The sequence below is a fragment of the Aulonocara sp. 'chitande type north' Nkhata Bay genome, linkage group LG18 (genome assembly GCF_057382095.1).
Source record: "Aulonocara sp. 'chitande type north' Nkhata Bay isolate Kocher_YH1m ecotype deep benthic linkage group LG18, A_spYH_male_GT1.1, whole genome shotgun sequence".
Classification (NCBI taxonomy): Eukaryota; Metazoa; Chordata; class Actinopteri; order Cichliformes; family Cichlidae; genus Aulonocara; species Aulonocara sp. 'chitande type north' Nkhata Bay.
Window position 1 is genome coordinate 21,655,564 of NC_141361.1, and position 27,420 is coordinate 21,682,983.

At 41.4% G+C, this 27,420-nt stretch overlaps 1 protein-coding gene and 1 long non-coding RNA gene across 3 annotated transcripts; one reads left to right on the forward strand and one right to left on the reverse strand.

Annotated features, from left to right (window-relative positions):
- Positions 1-2,865, forward strand: LOC147308480 (uncharacterized). The gene is made up of 4 exons (XR_015126189.1): positions 1-1,267; positions 1,406-1,456; positions 1,623-1,699; positions 1,808-2,865. It is a non-coding gene; the product is annotated as an uncharacterized LOC147308480 (long non-coding RNA).
- A 5,722-nt stretch (positions 2,866-8,587) lies between these two features.
- Positions 8,588-26,713, reverse strand: pax3a (paired box 3a). 2 transcript variants are annotated; one of them, XM_086271567.1, is made up of 9 exons: positions 26,455-26,713; positions 25,680-25,915; positions 25,182-25,311; positions 24,794-24,937; positions 15,896-16,095; positions 15,171-15,336; positions 14,818-15,038; positions 10,746-11,006; positions 8,588-9,742 (listed from the first exon to the last, which is right to left on the reverse strand). In XM_086271567.1, exons 1-9 carry the CDS (start codon positions 26,537-26,539, stop codon positions 9,725-9,727), a joined length of 1,461 nt encoding a protein of 486 aa, XP_086127693.1. In that variant the 5' UTR covers positions 26,540-26,713; the 3' UTR covers positions 8,588-9,724. The 2 variants fall into 2 exon arrangements, with proteins under 2 accessions (XP_086127693.1, XP_086127692.1); XM_086271566.1 differs by having other exon boundaries at positions 14,818-15,041.
- Between the last annotated feature and the right edge of the window lie 707 nt (positions 26,714-27,420).

A 27,420-nucleotide genomic window follows, 5' to 3' on the forward strand; every position in this document is an offset into this window, starting at 1 on the left:
TGCAGGATTGTATTTATTATGCTTTCGATTTTGATGTTTATCTGTGAGTCTCTATACTGAAATGAACTTCATAAATTTAATGTAGAAAAAGAAGAAGGTGGCGTTCGCTCAACAAGAGCATAGTGTTCATGATTTATGTTGCGAAGCTTCTTTTAGTCTGAGTTTTTCACAGGACTTAAGCACTTAGTTTTGCCTCTGTCTGTACAGGTTGTACTTACAAGCATTTATGTGTTTTTTCAGGTAAATATGCGGAGGTCCAAATGTTTAGATGACATATTAATTTTGAAGTGGGGTGTTAAGGGGCTTATATCAGAATCAGAATCGAAATACTTTATTAATCCCGAAGGAAATTAGGGTTACAGCAGGCAGCACGCTGATGGTGCAGCAAAGAAAATTTAGCAGGAAACTTCACATATGTTCACATTATTTGAATTAGCAGTAATGGTGTTGTTAATGTTTGCAAATGTATCAAATGTTGCTATGTTATTCTAATCTTCTGCTATCTCTCTTTTTTAAACTGCTGGCATTATAGTTACTAGAAAAATCAATAAATCAATCAAATTAATTTCACTTTGCTCTGCAGACAAACTGAAGCGATTTCCACATCTCCTTTTTCAGGCTGCGGGACATTAAGCTTTCATGTTTACAAATTGTACAGCTGTCACCTTAAAAATAAACAGCAGCACTCAGAGTGTGCTCAGTGACAAAATAATGAGCTTTTCTTTTTTTTTAATGAGATTTTTTTCCTTTTTTTTTTTGTTGTTGTTTTATAGATTTTTAATCATTATTTTTTATTTATTTTATTTTATTTCAAGTAGTTCAGAACAATAGTTCCCCAGGCTTTCTAAAGGTCTTCTCATTGGACAGCGGTTCCTTTTATACTCATTTTCCTGAGAATACTTAAAGTGCCTATAACATTTCATGCTGTGCTAAAGAATAAAGGTGGTCATACCAAATATTAACTTTCAAGCTCATTCAAATCAAAATACAAAATAAATGTTTTTACCTTGTAGAAGTATTAATGGTAACCTTTTCCAGGTAGTTAGAAATACTCTCTAAATAATAATGTGCATGTGCTCACATGAGTCCACCAGTACATCTTTTACATATCTGTCTCTGTGTGTTCAAGGTGCTACTGGTTGTGCGGGCCCACCAGTTCTATGTTGCGCTGGTCACAACAGCTCCTGTAACAGAGAGTGTTTCTGTGACGAGGATTGTGTGGAATCGGGTGACTGCTGTCCTGACTATAGTTCAACCTGTGGACAATGTAAGTGAAGACAAACACAGAGACTAGAAATACACACATTTACATTTGACTACAAATGTTCCCGCTGCAAGCAGAGACTGCTCAAAAAGCTACAGCATTACATCTGCAATAAATATCATAACGGCTTCTTTGTCTCAGCATCCACCGTTTCACCAACACTTTCTTCCGTCTCTACTAAGCCAACTACAGGTTTGTCACCATTTAAGAGCTATTTCAAAAATTCACATTTACACATTCACATTGTTTGTGTTACTCCTGAAAAAAGTGTCTAATCACCAAATGTTTAAACTACTCTAGTTTGCACGTTAAATTATATTCTAAACATGCAATTCTTTCTTTCTTTCTGCCCAAATAGCGATTGTTCGCCTAAAGGTTAATTTTCAATGTCGTTCTGAAGTCCAAGAACAAGCAATTTTAGAAATTTCATCTTTTGTAAGTACAAACAGCATTAAAATGTACAGTAAACGTTACAGTGAAAAGAAAAACAACAACATGCATCAATGATACTTTTGTCAGTAATCAGTCTCATCTCTCTCATAGCTTCAGGGACTTTTCCAGGAGAGCTGTAAGGGCTGCGCAGTGAAGGTCAAACCCGTGTGAGGCTTTGGGCAATGAAAGCGTGATTTTGGATAAAACGACACCGTGATGACAGACTCCAACACTCATCTGCTAAATATAAATAAGCTATTAAAAGCTAATAAAGTTAACTGACTATTTCAGAATTAATAAAGCACTCTATGTTTGCATTCATGTAGCAGCATCTACATCCTTCTGAGCTCTTATTTAGTTTTTATTTTAAACTCAATCAAAGAAAACATTTATAGCACATGTGCTTTGTTTGATTCACTCTTTTCTGTTTTTTTCATAATAAAAGTCACAGGGTTTACTCTTTACTAACTATTGTCAAGATCCAACGCTGAGTTGACAGGTTCTTTTTCACATTAAAAACATAGAGGAATGTTTTACACAGATGTGAATGTTGACCATATATTTAGATTATAAGGGTTTTTAACAGATTTCACTTCACTTCCAATTTTATGGGAAAAATCTAGAAAAAATGAAGAAATTCTCACAATTATCTGGCAGAAAAATAATTCACCGTACAAATCCAGTCTGCTGTGGTCAAGGAAATAGCCACACTTACTAAGATATGATACTCTGAAACATGCCTGTGCTGCTGAGGCTTGGCTTTAGTGCTGTTAGAATATAATTACATTAAACCCACATGTAATATATCATTCATTTGAACTTCATTTGAAAATCAATGACATTAATGACTTAGCCTCTATTTCTGCCATGATTAATGTAATCTTGCATAATTATAAACACATTCATTGTAGCAAATAAACAAATAGAAATCATTTTTTTTGTTCATATGTTTTCATATTTCATAATGTATATTCCACTGTGTTAAATAGATTGGTTTAATTGATTTGTGCTAGTTTTCTTTTTCTGTGTGTGTTGTGCTAAATAACTAAGAATTTATTGTTTCCTTTTGTAGATGATATTAGCTCACATTTAATTATCCTGATTTCTTGCAGATTCTTCATGTGTGTTCAATAAAAGAAAATAAATCATTACTTTTTTATGCATGCAAAGCAGTGTTTCCCAAATGGTGACTTTCACTTTTAAGAAACTTTTAAGAAACTTTGCTATTTTGTATGGAAGTAACCAGTGTAAATGATTTATTTGTAATTGTATTGAATAGAAATTACTTAACAATTTTATATAATTCAAAAGCAACAAATTTATGTAGCAGCTACATAGCAGTTTTACAAAGATACTACCTAACCAGGTTATGTCCTTCTAAAGCAGAAAAGTTATGTACCAGCTAAGTAACAGTATTACAAAGATATTGCCTAAACAAGTTATGTAGGCTTAAAGCAACAAAGATAAGTATCAGCTAAGCATTGCAATTAAGTTACATTTAGCCAATACACTTACGTAAATCTAACTTAACAGTATTGAGTTCAAACTAAGTAACAACATTTCTTAAAAGTTACTTAAAGCAGTTGTGTGGAACCACTTGACATAACTTTTTTAAGTAAATCTAATGTTATATTTTTTTGAGTGCAGTGTGTCTGAAGACAAATTCAGACATGATTTGAGATTTTGTCAATCAAACCCTATTATTATAATCCCTGGAAAACAAGTCATATTAATACAAATATATAGCTCTAATTGGCAGGGATGAGAATGATATTTATGATGTGGTAAAAATTTATCACTGTCTTGGGAGAAAAAAATAAACATTAATGCTAGAGCAGGCAAGACTGGGGATCTTAATGGCCCGTCTTCAAGCATCTTTATCTAACAATGCGTCACAGCACCAGCTTTGATTTCAAGGTTCCCATGAGAAAACACCCTGGTGTATTTTGCTGTAGCTCCTATGGAGCTAATCTAAAAGGGGATCATCATTTAGAATCAATGTAAAAGATTTTGTTAGGCACCTAAATATTTTAGCATATGAGTGGGAGCCCTTCATGCTATTTGTTCAGAGGTAATGCTCTTATATCTGAGCAGTCATGAGTGTTTGGAACAACGGGCCACTCAAATCAAGACAAAGACGTTTGTCAAACTGGACAAAACTGAAGAAAAACGGACAAAAGTTCACAAATATGAAGTGAACAGCAGAAGCAAAAGCACGGCTTCATTTGTTGGAGCTTCTGTTCCCTAAGTATCACCTTTATTCCAACCTGTCCTAGCTTCATGTAATCCCAAAGGAATTTACATTTTTTAAGATAAGGGGGTTTTTTTAGGAATCTTTCCTCTCCTTTGAACTGTCTACACAGTGCTATTGCCCCCCTTTTGTTTAGAAAAGAAAAACAGATCAAAATCATCCATTATTCCTCCAGTCATCAAATTTCTCAACATGAGCATGGGTGACAATCAACCCCGAGATGCAAGGAGAGAGAAATTTTCTGTATATTGTTTTGGTTTTTGCTTATTTTTGTTGTTTTGTGTTTGTGGTGTGTGGTGTGTACGAATGTCAGGTGGAAGCCAATTTCCCCTTCGGCATATTTGTCATCTTTTGCCATTTTGATACTCAAGCAATGTGAACCAGTCAGCCTAATTAATTGTATGGCCCTGATTAATGCACACGTGAACATCTACAAACTTTTTTTCAGCTCGTTTTATTAGTGCCGGCCCTCAATCACAATTACTTGGCCGTGGGTGACGCTTGTAGCAGGAGAAAATATTGCCAGTAAACGGTTTAGTGGCGAATAATCTTTGCCAGCAGGTGGCAGCATATTCCCAGGTCTTTGACGTTAGTGGCACAGATGTTAGTGCAATCCAGCACTGTAGTTAAAAGTTTGTGTGGATTTTATTGGCACGTTTCTTCAGATGACATAACAGGTAATATTTTCTTAAAGTCTATTTTAAAGACCTCAGTTGAGTCGTTTATCCAATTTACAAAGATACAAAAGAAGTGACATTATCAGTAAAAAAAAACAAAAAAAACAACAACAACAACAACAACAAACAAAATATATATGTTTTGCATGCATGTTTTTCCACATCTCCAGTGAAACAGTGAAGGCTCTGCACCAAGAACATCTGATATATTAATCAACTGAGACAATAAAAGTCATATCATATCTATTTCTGATTGTTTGCAGGTAAAACAGCTAAAGTCACGGGGTAATAAAATGACGTAAACCCACGCAGAAAATATTCGCAGTCATGCTCCAAACGTGAAGTCGGTGCTGTACACTAGTACAGGTGGTGACCCCAAACTCCTCATGCCAGGAGGATGAGACAAAAATGTAATTATGAGTGAAAAAGAGGAAACAGCTCCACATGGCCTCGGGGATTGGCATAACCTTTTGTGGCGGATAGTTCAAATTAGACCGGTGTCGCTCCAGACCCACCTTTGACCCCGGAAACTTAACTTCTGCAGGATCCAGAAGAAGGCTTTTGCATTTTTAGTTTATTATTATGTATCTTTACTTTTACTCCGTGTCTGCGCGATGACCCGAGATGCATATCACACTGTAGCTGCCAAAAAGTGACTGTCTGCCAAAAGGTGATTTCCGGTATTTACCAAAAAAGGGACTTTCCGTATTTAAACTGCTGTAGAGGACTTGTTGGCCTATATGCGAAATATATGTCAAATGTGTCACTCATGAATGATTGCAAGTCACTTGAGCCACAAACACCATTATTGTCACAAGGTAGAAGCACTTTTTGGTGAAGAGGATTTTATATATCTTATATATATATATATCTAGTTAAAATTACATAAAAACACGTTGTTGTTTTTTTAAGCGTGATCTGGCCAAGAAGGTACCTGAAATTGCAACAAATATAAGAATAGTTCTGTAAACATATTTTAAGTTGACAAAAAAGACCAGATTGGTTATAATGCGGGTATAACTAAGATTCATAAAGATACATTAAAAAAAAACAAGTAACTTTTAAATTTGTATTTAGATCCTTTGTAAATCCTGTTCACTAAAGTCTATTTACCAATATACGTGAAGACATTACACATACACAACACATGGAAACATTGGAAATCAGTTATTGGCAGGCGATCACTTTTTGGCACACACCGGTCTGCTAATTTGAAGCGTCCTCCTGTTCTCCGCGAAGGTAACGTTTGCGCTGCGTTGCGCAAATGAGAAGCGTGTGTTCTCTTTGCACAATCCTCTGCACAATCCCTGAAGTTAATTCTGTAGAGTGAGTCGTGGGTTCACGTTTCGCCACAGCTTTGTAAACTTAGATCATGTGGGGTCACGCAGAGGTTGGGGCGGCCCTGTAGCCGTGCGTCAAGTCTCCACAGATCAGTTACAATGTAATGGCAAAGGAATGTCGCTCGGTCCTGGATATTCCACGGAGCTTTGGGTCTAATTAGAACCAATTTGAGAATTGGATGTCATTTCATCCTTTTAGAAAAATACTGTCTTTTCACAAGCATATGGCTACTGTTGAACTTGTTTGTCTAAAAACATATAATATACAGTTATATATATTTTTAAATAACGCTTATCTGTTTGCTCTCACAGGATTCAAAGTTTTTGTTGTGTTTTTATTTGACAAATAAAAATAATGCTGTAAAAAGTTCAAGCGGAATTTACAGATAATTAAATGGCTGGTTAACACACACATTTTTATCACACACACGCACTCACTGAGTCTCTGCCCTGCACCACCCTCAGTCTGCTGCGAATCCCAGGTTCCCTGTGGTGTACCCATGTTGAAGGCCCTGCTGTTAGGGATCCTGATTGGGCCTCACAGGAGGAGATTCCGGCCTGCCATTGACCCACACTTCTCTATGTTTCCACCCATCTCTCAGATCATCAGAGGCAGCCGTCTCCTCCTGCCTGTCGAACAGCCTGCTTTCATAAGGCTCCTGATTGTCAGATGGAAGGGGGGGGAATGAATCTACTACAGGTTTTTCAAAATCACTAGCAGGTCTTGCCTGAGTAGTCTGCCCTGACGTTTTTCTGGCTTGGTGACTGTCAAAACATCCCCCGTATGCATTCATACCCCTCCTTCTCCTTCTCCTTAGAAAGCCCGTGGCTCACAGGCTGTTCTCCTCTTCAAAGTAAAACTTCTCTGCCATGTGGTCTGCGTTGAATGCCTGTGTTGACGGCCGCCCGGTTTTTATGAACTCCTCATAGGGATCCTTTTTTTCTTCGTCGCTGTCTATAAAGCATTTAAAAAGTGTCATGGCGAGGAAAGAGTAGAAGAACATTACAAACAGGATATAGAAGTGAGCGTTGTCATAGGTCTCTCTAGAACTGGTGGTGGAGACGGTGGTAGCTGGACCGATGTTGGAGAGAGAGCTCACTGTGGTGTTGGAAACGGTCCCACTGAACTGGCGCTCGCTGATGTTTGTCCCAGTGTCATCGAGAATCTGCTTGCATCTGCTTAAAAGAGAAAGCAGGAGGGTCCGGTTCATGGTCTTCATTTTCAAATCAGCAGCAGGAAAGAGGCTCAGCAAGAATCACAATAAAGCAAAAGACACAGGGAGGAAAGAGAACTAAAGGGGATAGTGAATGGCAAGTGTTAGAGGCAGTCACTCGCCGCTTTAGGAAAGGCATGCCGTGAGCCTCCCACCCATTCTTGTGGAGACCTGATAAGGTGGTGTTTCAGATATTAAGAAGCCCACTTCTTTCCTTTTGCAGCCATAATGTGCACAACTGCACTCTTTTTTTTTTTAATGATTTCTGTAAAGATGTCATTTTGACCAGAAATTCATCAGAGTCCTTATAAGAATCCCCCCCTTATTTTTTTTCCAGAAATAACCTCTTTTTCTTTTCTCTTTTTGTAGCTCATCCTCTTTGTACTCTTTCCTTCACTTTCAATTTGGGGGTTGGATGCTGCAGAGACACTTGGATTGTTGTCAGCTCCGGTCAAGTAGTCTACTCATTTCAAAGAGTGTTGGGGTCAGAGGTTAAGTTGTCTCCAGTGTGTTGCAGCTTGACTGACACGGAGCTCCAAAGCAAACCCTTTGGCTTTTTCACTGGCTGTGTCTTACAAGTTGAACGCTTGCACACAAAAAAAAAAGTTTGGAGAGAGCAAAGAAAACAGTGAAATTAAATCTTTCCTTGATCTTATCACGTTTGACACAAATACTCAGCATAAACAAATTTAAACACACATCTCAAGACACAAAGTACTGAAAACACATGAAAGCACTAAACAAACGTCCGTGTTTTTCATTGATGCTCGCGTCCTCATTTTAGATATGTACCATGAATGGCGTGGACAGCTGCACAGCTGAGCTCAGAGAAACAAAAAAGGCAGGTAAAGTTGTAGCCTTTTAAAGAATGTACCAACTGGCTTGTTTTGGTGTGTGTGTGTGTGTGTGTGTGTGTGTGTGTGTGTGTGTGTGTGTGTGTGTGTGTGTGTGTGTGTGTGTGTGTGTGTTTCTGTTTAGTGGTGATAGCCAAAAGTCTTCCAAACCATCTATAGCCATGTGACTGACTAATGCCCCACTCTGTGCTTTTATAATTTACTGCAGCTCTGCTTTAGTCATTAAAGGGTGTGAAGGAGTGTTTATGAAAGGAGATATATTTATGATTTAGTGATCCAGAAATGCACCCCATCTTTAAAAAGCAGGTAGGAAACAACAAAGAAGGAAACTATGAAACACTATGAAAGAACTTTTAGTCGCTCCAAGGTGCTTTACGCCATCAGATTCTTTTTAACCTTCTTCTTACCATTTTTAGAGGTCCCCCCCCCCCAAATTTATTCTCTGTAAAGGTAGTAAGATTCTGGGGGCTGATTTATTCATATATTATTCTGTTGTAGATAGGTGCAGATAAACAGTTTATCCATGCCTATGTTTTTAAATGCATTCCACAAATTACACAATTCAGTGTTACAACTGTCCACTTTTATGCGTTTATTATAAATAGTAAATAGTGCTATATTTTACACAAAATGTTTTTACCAACAAAACAGTTTTACGCCATTGTAAATGAAGAGTGTAAAAAAAGAAAAAAAACATAACGAATGAGCATTATGTAAGACTTACTGAAGCACTTACATGTGCTTGTACAGGAGGACGTACAGAAAAGACACATGAAGACTAAATAAATAGGAAGTGGAAGTAATATTTGCAAGTTCCTTATAAAAAGAAAAAAAACTAGTTAAACACATGCAAAAGCAAAAATTAACTGTCAAACTGAATAATGTATTCACTGGCAGAGAATTTTTTTTTCTTTTTTTTTTTGGCTTAATGACATCACAACTATATGTTCTATCATTCATCGCTTGATGACTTCCCCTGATTGCTCAGTGCGTACAACCCAAAATGAATGACATTACGAAGACAGAGTGTGTTTTTGAGGTTATAACTGGGGAACATTTGATGCACGTTCATTTACATTACATGAGGTATGACTGTATTGCACTTTCTTTGGGTTGCAGCGGATTCACAATGACTCCACGTGGCTTCAGTTCATGTGTTCTTGCTGGTTTTCCCGGTGTAGTCACACGTTGATCGCCAAAGAGTTACTTAATTTACAGTTAATATCATTTTCCATGACACGGTTTTGATGAAGACATTCTTAGAAGAGCAGAAGTTCTTATGAAGTCTACCTTAGCTTGCATCTCTGCTACATGTTTAAAAAATAAAAATACTAAAAGGTCTTGAGTGGAATTACTTCTCATATCCCCGCCCTCCTACTTTTCCTCTTGAAGTATGGTGAATGATCAGCGCTTGGTTCTTGGAGCATGACATGACACACAAGCAAAGCAAGTGTCGGGTAACAAGAGCAACCGTGCCTTTGGTTCTGATTATCCCAGACAACTACCTTCATCACTTCACCTTCATCTCAGAACGTTCACTTCTTGCCAAAGGAGAATGTCTGAATCGCTTTAGCCCCCACACTATGTCTTGCTGTCCTGGGGAAGTTGTCAGAGGCAGCGGCTGGTGGTGTTTTCCAGTGACAAATGTCAGCGAGGCCTGGCAAACCTCTTCTTCACACCACCTTGGGAGCTTCAAATAATAAAAGGCACCTAAGGGGAACATAAAAAGTTTATTTTATTTGTTTATTTTATTTACATACAACAGAAAATCTCATGGAGGTTTAAGTGTGAAATGGACAGTTAAATGTGAGACGTGATGTTGGTAGGGAGGGATGGTGAGAGCAGGTGGGAAAGAAATCTGGGACCCTTTGGTAAACTTCGGAATGAGAAGCTTTGAGAAAGCTCTGAGAATAAGTCTGGACATAGTTTGTACTTGGTGAGGTTGGTTACACTGCGCCGAGACAGAGCCTTAGCCTGGATCTCTGGCACTGCTTCACTGATCAATAACAACTCTAAATCTGACCTCCAGTGGGACACATGGTTCTAATCCGGACCTGCCAAGGGCCATAATCACCCCCTGTTAAAAAGCCTCTTACCCTGCTTTTATGCAGATACACGTACACGCCTGCGCACACATAGACACACATCCATTTGCCCCCCCAGCTACATATGAGTCCCTCCCAGGACTGACTAAATTAATGACATCAAGATGTTGCCACTGATGGGCCAGTCAACATTTTGGTAGTGTACTTCAGATCAGGCCTAACAGCAGACCGCACACTCCCCTCTGGCCTGTCAAACGCACTTCGAGACACGAGTCCTTTCATTTTGGCGGCGATCTTTGTTACACAGGGGTCATTACATGGCTAGGTGAGCTAGACTGAGGATTTGATGGGCAAGCTCATCATACGCAGGGGTCACGAAAGGACAGTGAGTGAAAACGTGTGTGCTGGGATAAGCTTCGGGCCACGTGGATAGCCCGATGATGGTAATGTAAACTGAGGTAACCGCGCTGCAAGCATTCCCTAAAGTTTAATGTAATTTCAGCGCAGTGCTGGGCGATTTGAGAAGCTCACTCATCAGAAGGATCTGCGCAATTAAAGCAGAGGTTATGGTTTAGGCCTTTAAACAAACCTAAATCAGGTTGGAAGTCGGTATGAATTAGTGTTTTTGTTACAATATTATAACAAAAATTTAAAAAATTACATTGTACCTTGCTCTGACTGTACTGTCCATACTGGTAGGAAGGGTGGTGGTCCACATAGGCTGAGGAGGAGTAGGAGGGCGGGCAGTAAGACTGAGTGCTAGGCAGGGCGGGCATGCTGGTCAGGCCTGGTAGAGCCTCCAGGCGCTGGGAACCATGACAGCTAGCAGCCATACCACCATTGGGCTCCAGGCTCCCAGTCAATGGGGAAAGGGCAAAGTCACTCTGGGACTGATGTGGTACTCCACCTGGATTCAATAGGCCCATCACCTGAAGGCAGACAGAGGAAGTCTTGATTGTTTAGAACAGGAACTGGATTTAATTGAAGAGATTTTCTACTTACAGCGTGACCTTCAAAATAAAATATATTGCAAAGTAAATTTTGAAAAATCCCAAGGCAGTATCATACACTCATTTTATCCACTCCACACAGGTGGGCTGAAGTGTAAGCGCTCCTTCTCTCCCCCCGTTCACTGTCATAAATACATTATTACTAGCTTCCGTCACACATATGGTTCTCTTTATTTGGAATAGGAAGCTAACAGTGGCCAAAGCTTTAGCCCACTAGTGGAATCTGCTATAGTTCTTATGTCGTATTTGCAGAAGCAGGTTAATAAAAATATTGGAGTATTTTTCTCTCATTGTTTACACTAGCCAACTCGTAGCATTTCCTTGAAATTAAACCAACAAAAAAAGAAAGTGTCTAAATTTGCTCAGTGTTGATTTTAAAAACAAAAACGCTGAGAACGTGATGTTTATTTTTGCTTAAATTCTGCCTAAAAAAAAAAAAGCAAATTTCACTTTCACGCTTTCACTTTCCCTTAATCATCTCACTTTCTCTTGAGACAAAAACCACAGTGTCCTTGTGAGGGCGAAGAGGTCAAAGGTTAGGTGGGATTGAGGGGTGGGGTGTGTTTGCATATGTGTCTGAGCGCTACATCTCCTACAAGCATGCAGCAGTAGGTGTTTGCATGCGCACGTGTATGTGTATTAGCAGTTTTTTGCTCTGATGTCAGGGATGTAGGGGTATCAATGATCCACCGGGAACAGCTGCACAAAGGTTTGCGTGAGAGGCAAAGTGAAGTCATTAAAATGTCTAAAAATGGACAAAAAGGGAGAACAAGAATTACAGTCCGTGTAGGAGGACGCAGAGCCGAAGCCAAGAGCAAAACCAGGAACTGTCTAACTGAAAAGAAAAAGATAAAGAATGAGTAGCGCCAAGTGGTTTAAAAAACAAAGGCTTTCACAGCGGACAGTCAGTTGGCGCACACACGCACATGTATGCTACAGAGGCAGCTTCGAGGGTGGCCGTGGCTCAGGTGATAAAAAGTGCAGTCTTCTAGTGGCATGGTTGCCAGTTTGATCCCCAGCTTATCAACATACTGGACAAGACACTGAACTCCATTTAATTCAAATGGCAGGCCAGCACCTTGTTTTCCACCCTTGTTGTATGAGTCGTTTGTCAATCAGAAATGCACTGCGATGCATTTAATTGAACTTAGTTAAGATTAAAAGCTGCTATATTAGTTCAAACTATTTAATTTCTTCAGTTATTTTTACATATTTTTTCTTTTTTCCCCTTTAGTATTTAGTTTCCATTTGTGCAGTCTAAATATTTTTGAACACGCAAGGCTGATATCTCAACTTCTGTTTACGTAGATTTCAAACAATACAATTCAGTCATGTTTTAGTAATTAAGACGTTTTATTTTTTAGTTAATATTTGATTAATAATGAATGAAACTAGGCCTTGCATGTCGCAGTACCTTCAGCCTTAAAGCTATTGTGTCTTTGGCCATGTGAGATCATTTGTATTGTAATGTAGCCCAGAAAAAAGAAAAAAAATGAGATGACAAATTTCACACCCATCGTTCTTCGCTGTATGAAAAGTTTGGATGGATTTCTCACTGTTGGTATTCATTTACACTCTCACATCCCTCTCCCCCGTTCCTACCAAATTGCAGCTCAATATCCAATGAATACTTAATCTTAGATATTCCCCGTGCATGTTTTTGCTATGAATCTACGAATTGTATTTAAGGATTCCTTGATTGTGTCTTCATCCAGTTTTGTTCTTGTGAGTCTTTCATGTTCTCTGGTCTGTTATTGTAAAATAGATTTTGTTCTCAGACTGCCTGATTAAATTAAGATTTTTTTTTTTTAACATTTTTCCCCACGTGGTGTTTCTTTACAAAATAAAACATATAGTACACATGATTGTGTTGAAATGCATGCACCATGTGTGTGCAAAGGTTAGTTTGCGTTGTATTTGCATGGCTTTCTGTCTGATCTAGGTACTCATGCCCTCTCTGTCTCCAACTGAAACAGCATCAGGTCCTGGTAGTATGTGTCTGTTTTGAGGTTGTTCCGGAGATTAGGACTCGGGGGGGTGCAAATCCTGGCCGCTTGCTTCCTTGGTGAGAAAGGATTGCTTTGGTATGCACCAGATCAGCAGCGAGACACAGGAGAAAGGGAAACCACTGGCGTGAACGCTACTCCCAAAGCAGAGCTAACTGTTCAGACAAGAATATCATCTATCTAAAGTAAACCTTATCCATATCAAAACTCCACGGTCCTCTCCATATCTGGAGTTGAATGAAACCCCGAAACGTCTGAAGGATCCAGTAGAGTAGATCAGATATTATAGACAAATTTGGAGGTCAGATAAACGGATAAATCCAGCAAGGATTTGATACAAATTTGACCAAGCTACGTAGCTATATGACGAAACTGAAGAAGTAAAGTTTTCTGAGTGCAGAGAGGTCTTGAGGTATTAACTATCAATGTCATAGAATTTAATAAATTCTCATTTTCTCTGCCTTATTAAGTTAAAATCGGGAAATTAATTCTATCCTCATCTGAAATCGAGAAAAACGCATTGTAATGTACATTCAAACAGCTGCAATGGATACATAAATTAAAACAAATTAGCCAACAAAGTGAGTCATTTACATAAATTACACACCTTGTTACGAAGGGCTAGATTACTTCATTCCAATCAATTAAGACACTGGAACATTCAGTGATTGCAATTCCAGACTGAGAAAACATTCGAGGCATGCCGTCCGATTTGCAAGATGAGATGTCCGTTTAAATGCAGAGCGGCCCACTAAGGTTAATGTTGAAACCATCCATGAGGCCACAGCACCTTTGGCCTCTTTATTGGAGTTAAAGTCCATTGGTGACCCTGTGGGTGCAGGAAACTCAGCCCACAAGCATGAGCTCAGTTACAGGAAGGCTGCTACCAGCAAGCTTGCGTACCATTTACAAATTATGAGTTAGCAGACATGACTAACTTTGAATGCATTTAAAACCAGATGTTTCAGATGTTTGCCAAAGTGGTCAGTTATAGCTTCAGCCACAATGGTGCCACCTACTGCTTTCTAACTGTGCACCTCAGTGGCCACAACAAAGCTCTTCTTCTTCTTTTTTCTCGGTATATACATCCTCAGGCATTCACAAAGTAAGAAACCTGCCCGGAGCTGTTTTTTTATCTGAGCCTGACAGGAGTCTGAGATTCTCTCTCATGGGAATTAAGACTCAGCATGCATTGCATGTGAGCCCGCCACCCTTTGTGGCGGTTAAAAGCTCGTTTTACGCCTGTTAGTCTATCTTCTGAGCTGGTAGGGAGCCACTGATGGACACTGATGACTGTGTAATCGACCATAATTGTCTTTTCAGTTTTGATTTGTGTCATCATCCGACATCCGTACATCCTTCCTCACGTCTGGTCCTTTCTGCCCCTCCAAAGACTGACGTTTGCCACATTTTAAATTCATCAAGCTACCCGTCGGAATAAACAAAAATGAAAAGCTACCGAGTTCTTTAGCCTAACAAGGTGTCATCTGTGTCGCTGCAAAGCTGTCTACGAGGCCACACACAGAAGTGCGAGTGCCCGTGTGTCATTATTCCAACATATGGTGGACTTCTCGAACCGCAGCGAAGGACTGCTTCTTTTTTTGCTATGTGTGGATAGGTGTGTGCTTGTATTTCAGTCTAATTAATGTTTGTTTATGCAGAAGTACAATAACTTGGCGATAAATGTATTGCTGTGTATTTTAACAACAGATTGGCAGACTGACCTGCGGTGAGAGGCTGTTGCTGATGGTCGGGTTGACGGCGTTGGTGTGTCCTGCTGGGGCCACAAAGTTTTCTGAATATCCTGAGAAGCCGTGTCGACCAGAAGACAGGCAGTACGCAGAGCTCCCATCCTGGGAACTGGCTGAGGAGCTGAGCCCACTCTGGTGCACAGAGGTGGGTGGTAGAGGCTGCGGTCGGTGGACTGTACTGGGCTGCTCAGAAGCTGCTGGATAAAATTAGATGAAACATTTTATTTAAAATCCGATTAGTCTTATAAAAACACAAACATGTGCGATAAGAAGAAATCTGCAAAATCATTACTCAGGTATGCTCAGATTCGTTCAGCTATGCTCACCTTGAGCTATAGAAGTCTGAGGGTAGGGGCTGTCTGACAGTTGATAGGGTTGCAAACCGGGCATAGCTGATGGGGGGAAACCACCAGGGATGAGGTGGTTGAACGCCATCAGTTGATTAGCCCCTGCTTGCTTCCTCCACCGGGCTCTTCGGTTACTGAACCACACCTGAGAGAGTAACATAGGCAAGTGTTTATTTTTCTCCTAACCCAATAGGGTTTGCCATCAGGCCAGTGAAGGTATATGTGCACATGCCAGGCCAGTCGGTGTGATTACAAGGAGCTGAACTGACAGAGATCTTAACATTTGTAAAGTGAAGTGAAATGACACACATTACTGCTTTGTGTGCCATGGCTGGTCGCTGGGTTCAGATAAGGCTGGAGGGTTGTTACGGTTGTTAAACCCTATAATTAGGAAACCGTCTTAAACAAGAGTCTATTTTGTGATATTTGATGATCTTAACATAGCGCTTTTTGAGGAGTTTGCCAAAAATAGGACACTGTTTTCACACACGGTGGCTGTAGTGAATCTGCATTTTGTCTGTCTGCATGTGCAGGGGCAAAGGGTCAAGGGTTTTTAGAGGAACACATGTCTAATAGCTGTGAGGAATGCGTGGCAACATCTCAAGGCTATTTAATGCCCATGTGACACAAAGTCATGACGGACTGACACACTGCTATACTGTCAAGATTCAGGTCTCCAAAACTTTTGCGTGCGTGGGTCTAACCTGAACTCGAGCCTCGGTGAGTTTGGCCCGCTGAGCCAGCTCCTCTCGCGTATAGATGTCAGGGTAGTGCGTGCGTTCGAAAGCCCTCTCCAGCTCCTCCAGCTGTTCTGCCGTGAAGGTAGTCCGACTCCGACGCTGCTTCCTCTTCAAAGGCAGACCCGGCTCGGAGTCCACATCGGAGCCCTCGTCTGAGTGACTGGCTGGGATCAGGAAACAAACTCTGTGTTAATTCGATATTCAGAGGAGTCAGGCTGACACAGAATGAAACACTGTAGTAAATACTAAGCTGGGGTACAATAGCAGGATCTGATACAATAGATTGTGCTGAGTGCAACACATGGTGCAGAGCCACTTTAGATTGTATCCTCCTGCTCCCTTAAACTCCTCAGTGGTTCCTGAGGGGATCAAAAGCCAGAGGCTGCTTGAACATGGATTAAAGAGGACTACATCTCTCTGGGGTATCCATTCCCTGGGACACTGTGTCTCTTCCAGTCTTAGCCATGCTGTGTCCTATGCCGATAGGGTCCCATAGTGAAAGGCAGTCAGCCTTTTGCAGGTGCTTCTTAATCTGTTTGTTCAGTTGAGGGCAGGAGAGAGCAACTGGGTAACTGGGAGACAGCCATTGGGACCTAATTCAGCAGAAGAAGGGAATCATTGAATGCTTGAGACCATAGACAACCATTTCTGAATTTTGAGGGGGAGGTTGCCCATCTATTAAATAATGATTAAGCTCCACAAACTAGCGTGACAGTCTTCCATTGTCCACCATTACGTATGTGCAATCCCCCCCCCCCATCATTCTCACTCATATGCACACTCACAAACATGCATCTGCTGCGCCTGAGCTACGGGTTTTCACTCGGTGAATGTAGACTGTGACAATGTGTCAAAAACAGATGGAAATAAGACAGAGTTGGAATCCACTTCCAAATCCACCCCAGAGGGACCCCTTAAAGCTCATGAGGAGGGTTCACTGCACCTTTTCGACACTCAAACTATGCAGCAAACACCTCTACGCCAAGGGAGACGAAATAAGTGGCTCAAAACCAGACGGACAGGTGTAAGCAGCAGAAAGGCTTCAGCAGAAGACCGAAGCTTGGCTATTCCCCCCCAAACAGACAGACATTCTCCCTCTGCCCTTCAGATTTAAAGCTTTAATTAAAAAGTGCCAAGTCAGACAACAAGGAGGGGGTGGGGGCTAGAGGCAGAGATCTCCCCTCGCCTCTGGAGTCTCTGGAGCCAAGCAGGAAATGTTTGTGCTGGTTGCCAGTGTGTGTCTGACCAGGCATTACACACGGATTTGGCCTGAGGGAATGCTGCTGTGATAAGGACCGCCAGCACACAAGATTCTGATGCTGAGAAGAGCTCTTTATTACATTTGGACTGAGGGTGCCACGTAGGTGTATAGGCAATCAGTGATTGGTTGGATGCTTCAATAGGTTTGGAAAGTGCAACTCTGAGCATGGGCTGTTTTTTGTGTTGTTTTTTTCCAGGTAAAGTTTGGCCTGAGACGCACTGAAGCACATTTTATATGTAAAATACATGTCCGACACAAAGAGAGACTTTGGATTAAAGTAAAACTTTGCTTATAAAAGGAAACTTATTTTGTATTTCTCTGTGCATTTTCTATAAATCAGCAACTTGAGGAGAGTACATCTCAAGATGAGGAAGCGAGCACAGCTATATCCAGTGCCATTACCATTTTAATAATGGGCGAACAGAGAAGGAAAGAAAAAAAAAGACAATGAATGACGGCAAAGAAACGCAAAAAATTCTTGAGGGAGGGAAGGCGAACTCATAAAACTCCTCAGAGGAGAAAGCTCCCCATTGGCATTGTATATCATGTTAACTACAAGGTTGGGGGTGGATCTCCTCGCCTGCACCCTTTTACCTTTTATTTCTGTCTTTCCTTCTCCTTTCCCTCCCTGTTTTTATTATTAGTAACTACTAAGAAAACAGTCCGTCACAGAGTGTCCTTAATGGTAAATGACAGTGTTGCTTTTGTCATCCTCTAGCATGCTCTCTCTCTTTTTCTCTCTTCCTCTCTCACTGTCTTTCTTTTTTTTTTGGGGGGGGGGGGGGGGGGGGGGGGGTGTTGTTATGTGGCCAGGCCTTTGTATCTTTGCAGGGAAAAGCCTGTGGCAGGGCTCTATTGGACCGATTACCACGCTCCATCTGTAGGAGCCATCAGGGACGCCCGGGCCCGCATTCAGGGGCCTGTCACCTGCCCAGCAGGGGAGTGGAGGGGGCTGAAGGGTGAGATGGGGGCTGTAGAGCCAGGGGCTGAGTGGGGGAATGAAGAGTGGGAGGGAGAAAGGGGGGGGGGCACAAAGGAGTCTGGAGAAGGGCTACTGAGGGCTGTGGAGGGGCACAGCAGGGGAGCACCCCTTCATCCCCTCCCTCCATGGCCTGAGGGGCACAAAGTTGGGGGATGGGGAGTTGAAGGGTTGACATGGTGAGGAGATGGGAGGCTGAAGGCACCTGAAGAAGATGATGGGGAAGGCGTGCTGGGTGCCAAGCTAAGGCAAATTGGGGTGCTGGTTATTCTTTAGGACCTGTCCCTTAAATCTCATCAATTTACTTCACTGCTCTTGTCTTCTGCTCTCCCATCATTGCATCTGCATCTTTGACTTTTTTTTTAAAAACACTTTCCTGCACTGACATCAGTTTTTAAGGCATGCTGATGCAGAAGCAGGCTTGTTCCCACACATTCCCTGCAACAAAACGACAGAAGAGGATACTAACCGCACAAAGGAAGGCCTCGACCTCCTTACTTAAACACCCAAATCAAATTTTACGCTGGAGCTAAAGCACCGGGGAGCTGAAAATACTCCATCGCTCCTCACAGTTTGGCTCTGGCTCTGACGGGCGTCCTAACAGAAAGATAGATTATTATCCCACAAGCGGAAATTGAGGTTGCTGAAGAATAATCCACGAAACAGTTGTTTCAAAAGAGAGCAAGATGTAGTATAATAAACTAATAAGAAGCTAGTTCAGATAGCAGAACAGATATGACTGTGTTTATCGCAGTTTAAGGAGCTCAACAAGTGAATTCAACAGGTTCCTTTCCCTGATCAGAAATTCAAGACAAAAAAAAAACAAAAAAAAAAAAACAAGTGTATTCACAGACGAGCGTGCAGGCAGATAAAATGCAGAGGGCAAGGACAGTGCTGCAGACCCACCATGCAAGATAAACCCAACCACATATTGATCGAGAGAGGAGACTGACAGGCAGGGAAGATAAACTCCAGAGGGTCACAGATGTGAACTTGGGGAATGTCCAGTTCCATTAGCTTCACCTGCAGCAGGAGTGCCTCAAACAAGCCAAAAAAACCCAAGAGAGGGTTTCGACTGTTAGGAATAAAGGCTGCTCTTGTGTATTGCAGAAACTACCTCGGCCAGGGCTTGCCTTGCCAAGCATTCACCCCCCCCCCCCCCCCCCCCCCCCCTCCACTTACCCTTTCAAGAGATGTTAATATGAAGAGACACTGCGCTCATACATGCATATAAATTTACACACATGCACTTTGAAACGAGAAACAAACCAAAGAGGTGGAGAGAGAAGTGTGAGAGAGACTCAAAGTACATACTGAAGGAAGGAATAAAGTAAGAAATCAAAAAAGACGAGAAAGTCTCAAATGAAGAGGGAAACGAGGGGATGAGGAAACACAGAGGAAAGAGAAAGCGAAGCAGAGCATATGTGGCAGTTTATAGTCTCATCTTGATAGGGGCTGGCTTAGCCCGTCCTCCAGGGGCTGTTAATAGAGAAGGTAATTGAGCTGGTGACATGTGTTCGCAACACAAAACAAAGGGCAGAAGAGACAAATGAACTAGCTATTTGCCCAAGGAAGTAGATGTGGCCCTTTCAGGCCACAGAGCACAGTGCGAGTGGGCCACTGAATAAAATAGTGGCATGCCACATAGAGCCAGAGCGAGCAGATGCACTGAGGGAAAGAATGGTTAACTGACAGCTTATGGGCTCAGCTGGGGTTAACAGTTAAGGGGGAATTGGGAGTGAGTGGGCTGCTCACTTGACTTGCTAAAGAGCCCCCAGGAACCCGCAGCTGCCTGGGAAAAAAAAAAAAAAAAGGGGGGGGGGAGAAAAAGTGAGAGATGATGATGTGATGGACATAGAAAAAAAAATGGAGCGAATAAGCGGAGGAGGTTAGCACTTAACGGACAAAGAAATAGCCGGCAATATGAAGTTGAAAGATGTATCTCTGTCTAATATCGGTGAGGGTGACAAAAAAAGCACAAATGGCCCTGCGTGGCTATTATGTGTGCCCAGTATGCGGTGGTTATTATTTAGTTCCACCGCAGTGCAGTTAGGTGACAGTTTCACGGTGGCATTTCCACCCTCGGGGCACGGACAAAGCAACTGCAAAGAACCCACGCAGGGCTGCAGCAACAGGCCAGTCTGCCGCACGTTCCAGTCACACAGAGACCAACCAGCAGAGCTCCCCATCAGCTCTGCCCTGTTAGGCAAAACAGACACCCGAACCAATTACCTGACGCAGGACAGCCGGAATATGGTTCTCGGATGCAGGAAAGATGTACGTGTTACAAAAAGAAGCTTATTTGTGCGTCATGGATCCTTCGGTGTAACATCCTGACACTGGTTTGTCCGTTGACAGCTTTTCCCAAACATTATCATAACCTCATTTCCTGGGGCCTGATAGTTTTAACAGTGAAGTGACCCCAGGTTAGCCCCTGACCTTTTCACACACACAGCACCGCAGCGGAGTCAGCCTCGCCACTGACCCTGCAACAAAACTGCACAGATACTCAGAGAGAAAAACCATCAACACGTTCCACACTTTAATTTTTCAGACCCTACAAATGTCTATGATTTATTTATTTATTTTTACTTAAATGGTAGGAAATAAGCTGGAAACTAGAACACACATTTCTTTACTTAAAAAAAAAATGTTGTCTTCCTTGTTCAGAGTGAGAAAAAGAAATAAATCAAAACAGCAGCAGAGTTGCGTTGGCACGTCCGTAATGTGCAATGTGCTGGATGAAACTGCTTCACAAAACCTGAGGCTAAACAAAGTTAAGTGATTGACAACGCTGTCTGGCTTTACTCAATTAACTATCCCATTGTGGCTCTTCTTTGGAGAGTCCCCTCGCTCCCGACCCTTTTCTCTCCTCGCTCCTTTATCCTCCCCATCACAGACTTTTGCTTGGCTAATACTTCCAAGAAAATAGAGAGCTCTTTTTCTACTGGGGCTCCTCTCCTTGACCTTCTATTGCTCGATGCTTCTTTTTCAGTAACTTCACAGTGTCTTTGGGGTTAGTGGGGAGAATGCAGAGAGTACATCAGCGCCGAGGGGCCGGCTCAGGGCAGGACCCCAGCCCATTACTTCAAAGTTGGCCCGCATTCATTAATTGTCCTTTGAATTAATATTGGAGGATCACAATGTGGGTGCCAACAGAGAAAGAGGCTTTAATGAAGCATAGAGTCTGCATTCAGTTGCAGATCAGCCAGTGTGGATTTTTTCCATTCTTTTTTGGAGCAGGAGAGAGCGTTGAGAGTGGTGCCGACTAGCAAAATGTGAAAGTGCTGAGTATTTTAAGTAGAGTAGAAGGGCAAAGAAGTATCTATCCACCCATCCATCTATGAATTTGGGCTGTTTTCCCAGCAGTCTAACAGGATAAATAAGCATCATAAGCACTCTCAACACAGGAAAACACAGAGTGAGCCCCACATATAAATTTTTCCATTATCCAGCCCTGAGAGGAAAATGGAAATGTGGCTATAGCAGACATTCCTCTGGTTGCACTGAGGCCTTCTGTCTCCTGTCTCCTCCAAAACTCCAGTCGCATGTTCTACAAAATCTCTCTCTCTGTTTACAGTTAAGGGTTATTGCTATGTTGCCTGGATGCCTCTGTTCCCTGTGTGTGCCCGAAATGTTATCTGTTTATATACTTAGATGCCTCATGAGAGCCTAAGTTATGAAACTTGAAAATTGGATTAAAGAGCCTGTATGTAGCCGGCTACGTGCGGAAGTTTGTTATTGCAATAGCTTCTCCTTTGTTGGCGGTTCAGATCAACCTATATTACATACGCATTTCTGACCGCTTTAAAATACGGCACAGGCCTGAACGCAGTTGCAGACTTTCTGCTCTCCTCGCTCTCCAAATTTCCCCCTCATTCAAAAGCCATGCCAAAATCACAGGGAGCCAGTAACCCAGTTTATTTACACAAACAAAGTCCTACTCAGCTCCTTTGACAAAAGCAGCTAAATCTTTCATGTTTTGTCAGCACTTGATTCCTCCTGTCCCTCTGGCTATTTGCCTGCCTCTGGACAATAGAGGCAGGAGAATGGCAGCAGATTGTTGGAATGCACCTCAATGAAACCAATTATTACATGTTGACTGCGTTCACCATGGCAGATTTGAAAGAACTGAGCTCATTCATTTTGGCACCACGGGACTCCCTTTTTAAAGAAAAGTTATCCCTTTGACTGTTTGTATTTCTGAGCTTTCTTCCCCCCCGCCTCCTCCTTCTTCTTCTTCTTTTTGCCTTTCACCCCACTGCCATAAATGGATCCTGCAAGACTTGCTGCTCTAGCTTCGATGACTTTGGTTACTTTAATTAATTGTATGACGCTAAAGGCTAAAGTGCTAAGAGTATGGAGGAAAGGATGCTATCAATTAACACATCCCAAGAACAAGAACAGCGTTGCACAATTCAGTGTTCCTGTAAATATCACACACCCAAGATACAATGAGTTGCTTGACTGCTTTATTAACAAATATATATACACACATATATATAAATTGTAAACCAACTTGCTCAACCGTACGCGCTGTTTAAACTTTGTCAAGTCTACTTTCACTTATGCAGGAAATGGAACAATCAAACCCTTTCCCACAATGTTCCAGCCACTCACCAATGCCATTGGCCTTCCTGATATATACTTTAACCCACAAACCTTAGCAGTCCTTTTTTTCCCAGACAAATAAATCTAAATGAGTCAGCTTTGATCTTAGCACTTAAGGAAAGCCAACAATAGTGGTAGAAGAGAAAGGGGCAGAGAGCAACAGGCTTCTCTCTACCACAACAATAGCCTCTACAAACACCTACTTAATCAATATTTGGCCAGAAGACACTCTCTCAGTCCCCAAACCACCCTTTTCACATTCTAATGAAGTCTCATAAAAGAGGGGGGAAAGAAGAAAAACTCAACTACTTCCACAAAGAGACAAGAATGAAATTGTACTTTTCTCAATAGAGAAATGTGCTTTAAAGATGATTGCGTGTAGGATGTCACCTATTTGGTGGAGAGAGAGAGAAAGGAGAAACTTCTATTTATTTGTTTATTTTGTTCTGACAATTAAAACAATTCCTAAAAATCATTCAAATTACATTTTAAACATATTTAAACAACTAGGTCTTCGGCTTGGGGCGATGAAGCAAATCAGGGTCAAGAAGAAATTATGCGTATGAAATCATAATTTGCTGGTGTATCCATCTACGATCAGAATCTAATCGGATTTTTATTTTGTATCCCCCCCCCCTTCCCTTACAAATGAGTTGAAGAAGTTTAACAAGCAAGCTGGCCTGATCAATACTGTGGATGTTCCTCGTCTGGTGGAGGGAAGTGCCCACAGTCACTCCATTAAATGTATGCGCCCTAGGCGGAAAGGAAAGGGGCGGACTTTTTCTGGGATGAAAGTGGAGAGAAATAAAAGGGTTCGGGTTTAATCTAGTGAAGAGTGAAGAGTTTCCCTGCGCTCGCTCGCTGAAGGCGTCATGCTCGCTGCGCAAAGACAGAAAGCGGCGATAAAAGCTCCGTGCGCAACAGTAACGGAACCGTTCGATTGGACTGGCGTGAATTTAACACATCTCCACATTTCACAAAACTGCGAGCCTTTTGTGAGCTGCGGAATGCGTTAACTCAATGTTAATTTTATTTTCTCCTCTTAGAAGAATTCCCGTCTGGTAAAATAGAACAAGAGTTCGCATTTCAACAGAAATATATTAGGAAACTCTGCATTATTTAGGCTAAAACAGCAGCATAATTACTCCTCGTGTAGCAACTATAAATTCAATCACGTCTCCAATAGCAACAGTTTCATTTCAGTCCTCAACAGGTCGAAAATCAACAGGTGATTGTCTGATTCTGGTTTCTTCCCTTTTTTTCCCCTTTGATGTGATTTGTTCTGTAAACACTGACGAAATCCTCCAAACTGGCACTTTTTTGGAGGAGTCTATAAACCAGGTCGCACTGGGCCTGTTGGTGTCCCTGAATAATTCATCGCTCATTGCGGGTTCATAATGTCTTCTCCCGGCCTTTTGTCAGCGCAGCTTTTTTTTCTCCTCCTCCCTTTCTTTCCCTATTTTGAAAGAGCCTGGCATTTTATTGTACACCACTGAGCCGCTCACTGGAGTTTGGCTTTTTTGTGCGTCATACCGAGGTGTGACTCTAAATGGACTCGCGATGCTTTGTGCTCAGAAGTTCATTCGCAGTGTCCGATTAAGTGTTTAAAAAAAGAAATAAATTCTCAGGCCTGGGAGTTACACAAATGTTTGATTTTGAAAAAACTATTTGTTTAACTCTCACAAGTGTATGCGCATGCGTGAGCATCTGAGATTTTAAAAATTCAAACATTTCCAGAAAGTAATATCGAAATTATTATTATTATTATTCATTTTCTTTCTGATACAAACAAACGGCAAAGCACAAGCGGATTTCACCAGCCTGAAAAGCCTTGCTCATAAGCTACAGACAACAAAACCGACCACACACAATTAAACATTTAAAAGCCATAAACAACCAGATCTTACTTTTCTACTCAAATTCGTTTCTTAATTTTTTTTTTCTTTATCAACATTCTCCTGGACAGTAACATGAGCACACAGCGCATTGAAATCATAAATGAAGAACTTACATCGATCTCCCAGAATGCCATCGATGCTGTGTTTCGTCCGTGGCTCGTTTTCCTCCATCGCCCTCTTCACGACTTCTTCATCCTCCTCCTCATCCTCACCAGCTCCGCCGAATTTGGAGCGCATGACGCGGCTGATGGCGCTCACTGAGTCAGACGGAAAAGTTCGGATAAGTTACAGAAAGAAAGAAAAAAGTAAAATCATTCTTTAAAAAAATACTTCATTATCAAATAATTAACAAAAAAATGTTCAGAATCCCTTACACCAACAAATTTTGCGCTCGTTTTTGTTGATTAAAATGATCCCATCACTTTTAAGCGGGGAAGATGAAATGATTTTTCCACATCGTTCCTTCCGGTTATAGTTACAATATTTTATAATTGTCTGTACCTGAGGGGACGTTGTTTCTGTCGCAGATTCCGTCTTTCAGTAGTTTGTCCCTAATTTCCCAGCTGAACATTCCCGGGTTTTCTCTCTTATACTCTTCGATTTTCTTGTCAATCTCTGGAGAAGCGGTTTGCTTCGGTGGGAAAAGGGAGAAATCATATTTTAAATAAGGGTTATATATATATATATATATATATATATATATATATATATATATATATATATATATATATATATATACATATTTCTAGACACACGTTTTATTTTGGCTGAATGTCTAAAAAAGAAAAGGTTGGGGGGGTTTAATATCAGCTGTTGAATTTTTTAATAACGATTGCAAATTTCCAGATTATTAAATCTGTGAGTTTAACAACAGTGAAGATTTTTATTTTGACGGGAATGTGTTGTCTGAGCGTGTTCTGAAAAGCTTTGCTGAAATAACCTGTGGACACTGGCTCTTGAATAATAATCAGACACAACATTAGCCGTCCCGTCTCTCACCTTCGGCTTGCTGCCTCCGATGGCCCCCGGTCTGATAGAACCCGTCTCCTGGTACCGGCAGAGAATTTTGGAGACGCAGCCGTGGGACACCCGCAGCTGACGGGAGATGACGCACGGCCGGATACCGTGATGGGCCATCTCCACTATTTTATGTCGAATGTGGTTGGGAAGAGGTCTGCCGTTTATGAAGACACCACCGAGCTGGTTGACCCGACCCTGTCCTAACGGAGTCGAGACTATAGACAACAAGAGGTTTAGTTTGTGAAACACCTGAAAACTAGACAACTTGCCTCTTATCTTTTCAGCAAAACACTTTGGAAACTGTATATGTATAAAATAAATAAACAAACAACAACTCCTCACAACTCTCATGTGACAGGCTATGTTGGAATAAGAGCAGTGAAATATGTAAAAGCATTTATAAAATATATATTGGCCAGCTGGACAATTGTGTTATTAAACACATCGTTTTTTAAAGGTTACATTTAGACACAAAAACTACACTTATGCTTAAATAGTAGGCATAAAATAGACATGAAATATTACAAATTCAAAACCAATCACCATATAGCGCAGTCAGACTTTCTCTCCAGTAACAGACATTTAAAGTCAAGTTTTTGTTTTTCGTTTTGTTTTGTTTATTTTTGGTTTTGGTTTTTTACAGTTTTAAAGATGTTCCGCAGTCACTTTTTCCACCTTTGCTCAAGTTTTTTTGCTTTAAGTTGAAGTTTAGTTTTAGATGTGCGAGCAGTAGCAGCTGGATGAGGTTTCTTACCTTCTAGAGAGTATCCTCCTCGCGGGTAATTCTGATGGGGAGTCGGCCTCATCATCCTCGGTAAACCTCCTGCAAGTGCTGTCATGTTTCCTGACTTTCTGTCAGGTCGCTTCACACGTTTAACGTAGCTACCTTGGTAGATTTTAATCCAACAAGACGCTCCTTCTTTTGTTAGTTTAGACGCCCTCTTTGCATTCGTTGAGTAACAGGTTGCCTCGACCGCAGCGCACCGAATTCCTCATAAGAGTTACTGGTTGCTTTCCGGTGATCGATGTGGGCTGAGGGGTGAGTTTAAATCAAAGTGCTGGTTGCCCTGGCAGTCCTGCGGGGACTATGAAGATGCTGTGCGAGGATGGATTGAAGTTAAACATTTTATCTGTGCTCGCTGTCCCCTCTGACTCTACCGCATGCTGATTGGTCAAAGATCCGGACGTTCAGGGCCAGGGGGAGCTGTGTGATTGGACGTCGGGCCCTCTCTTGTCTTTGGACTGACCTCACGAGGTCAGCTTGTCACGTCACAGGCTTCTGTGCGTGAAACTTCTCACAGCGAGAGCAACTCTTAACAAAACAAATTCACCAGATCTGTTCGATTAATAGTTCTTGCCTGGCTCTGCTGAGATGATGATGCCACTGCTGGGCCTCAAATGAACAGCGCGAGACGATTAGCCTACAGAAGCAGCTCGACTGCGGTTAGATTTTACAAATCTGACGATTCTTTTTGAAGTCATCTAAGTTTTCTGCTACCTTGAGAGTTCGCAATGAGTACTTTAAAATCAAATCAGTTAACACAGTCAATCATAACCTTATTTCAACAAAAAACACATTTTTTTATACATATAGATATTTTTATGGACATTTTCTTGGTGTTGTTGTTATTATAGAAGGGGGAGTCTAGTTGGGTTTTTTTTTTTTATCTTTTTCTAGGAGTTTCTTCACATACACCGTAATAAGCTCTAATAAGTTATA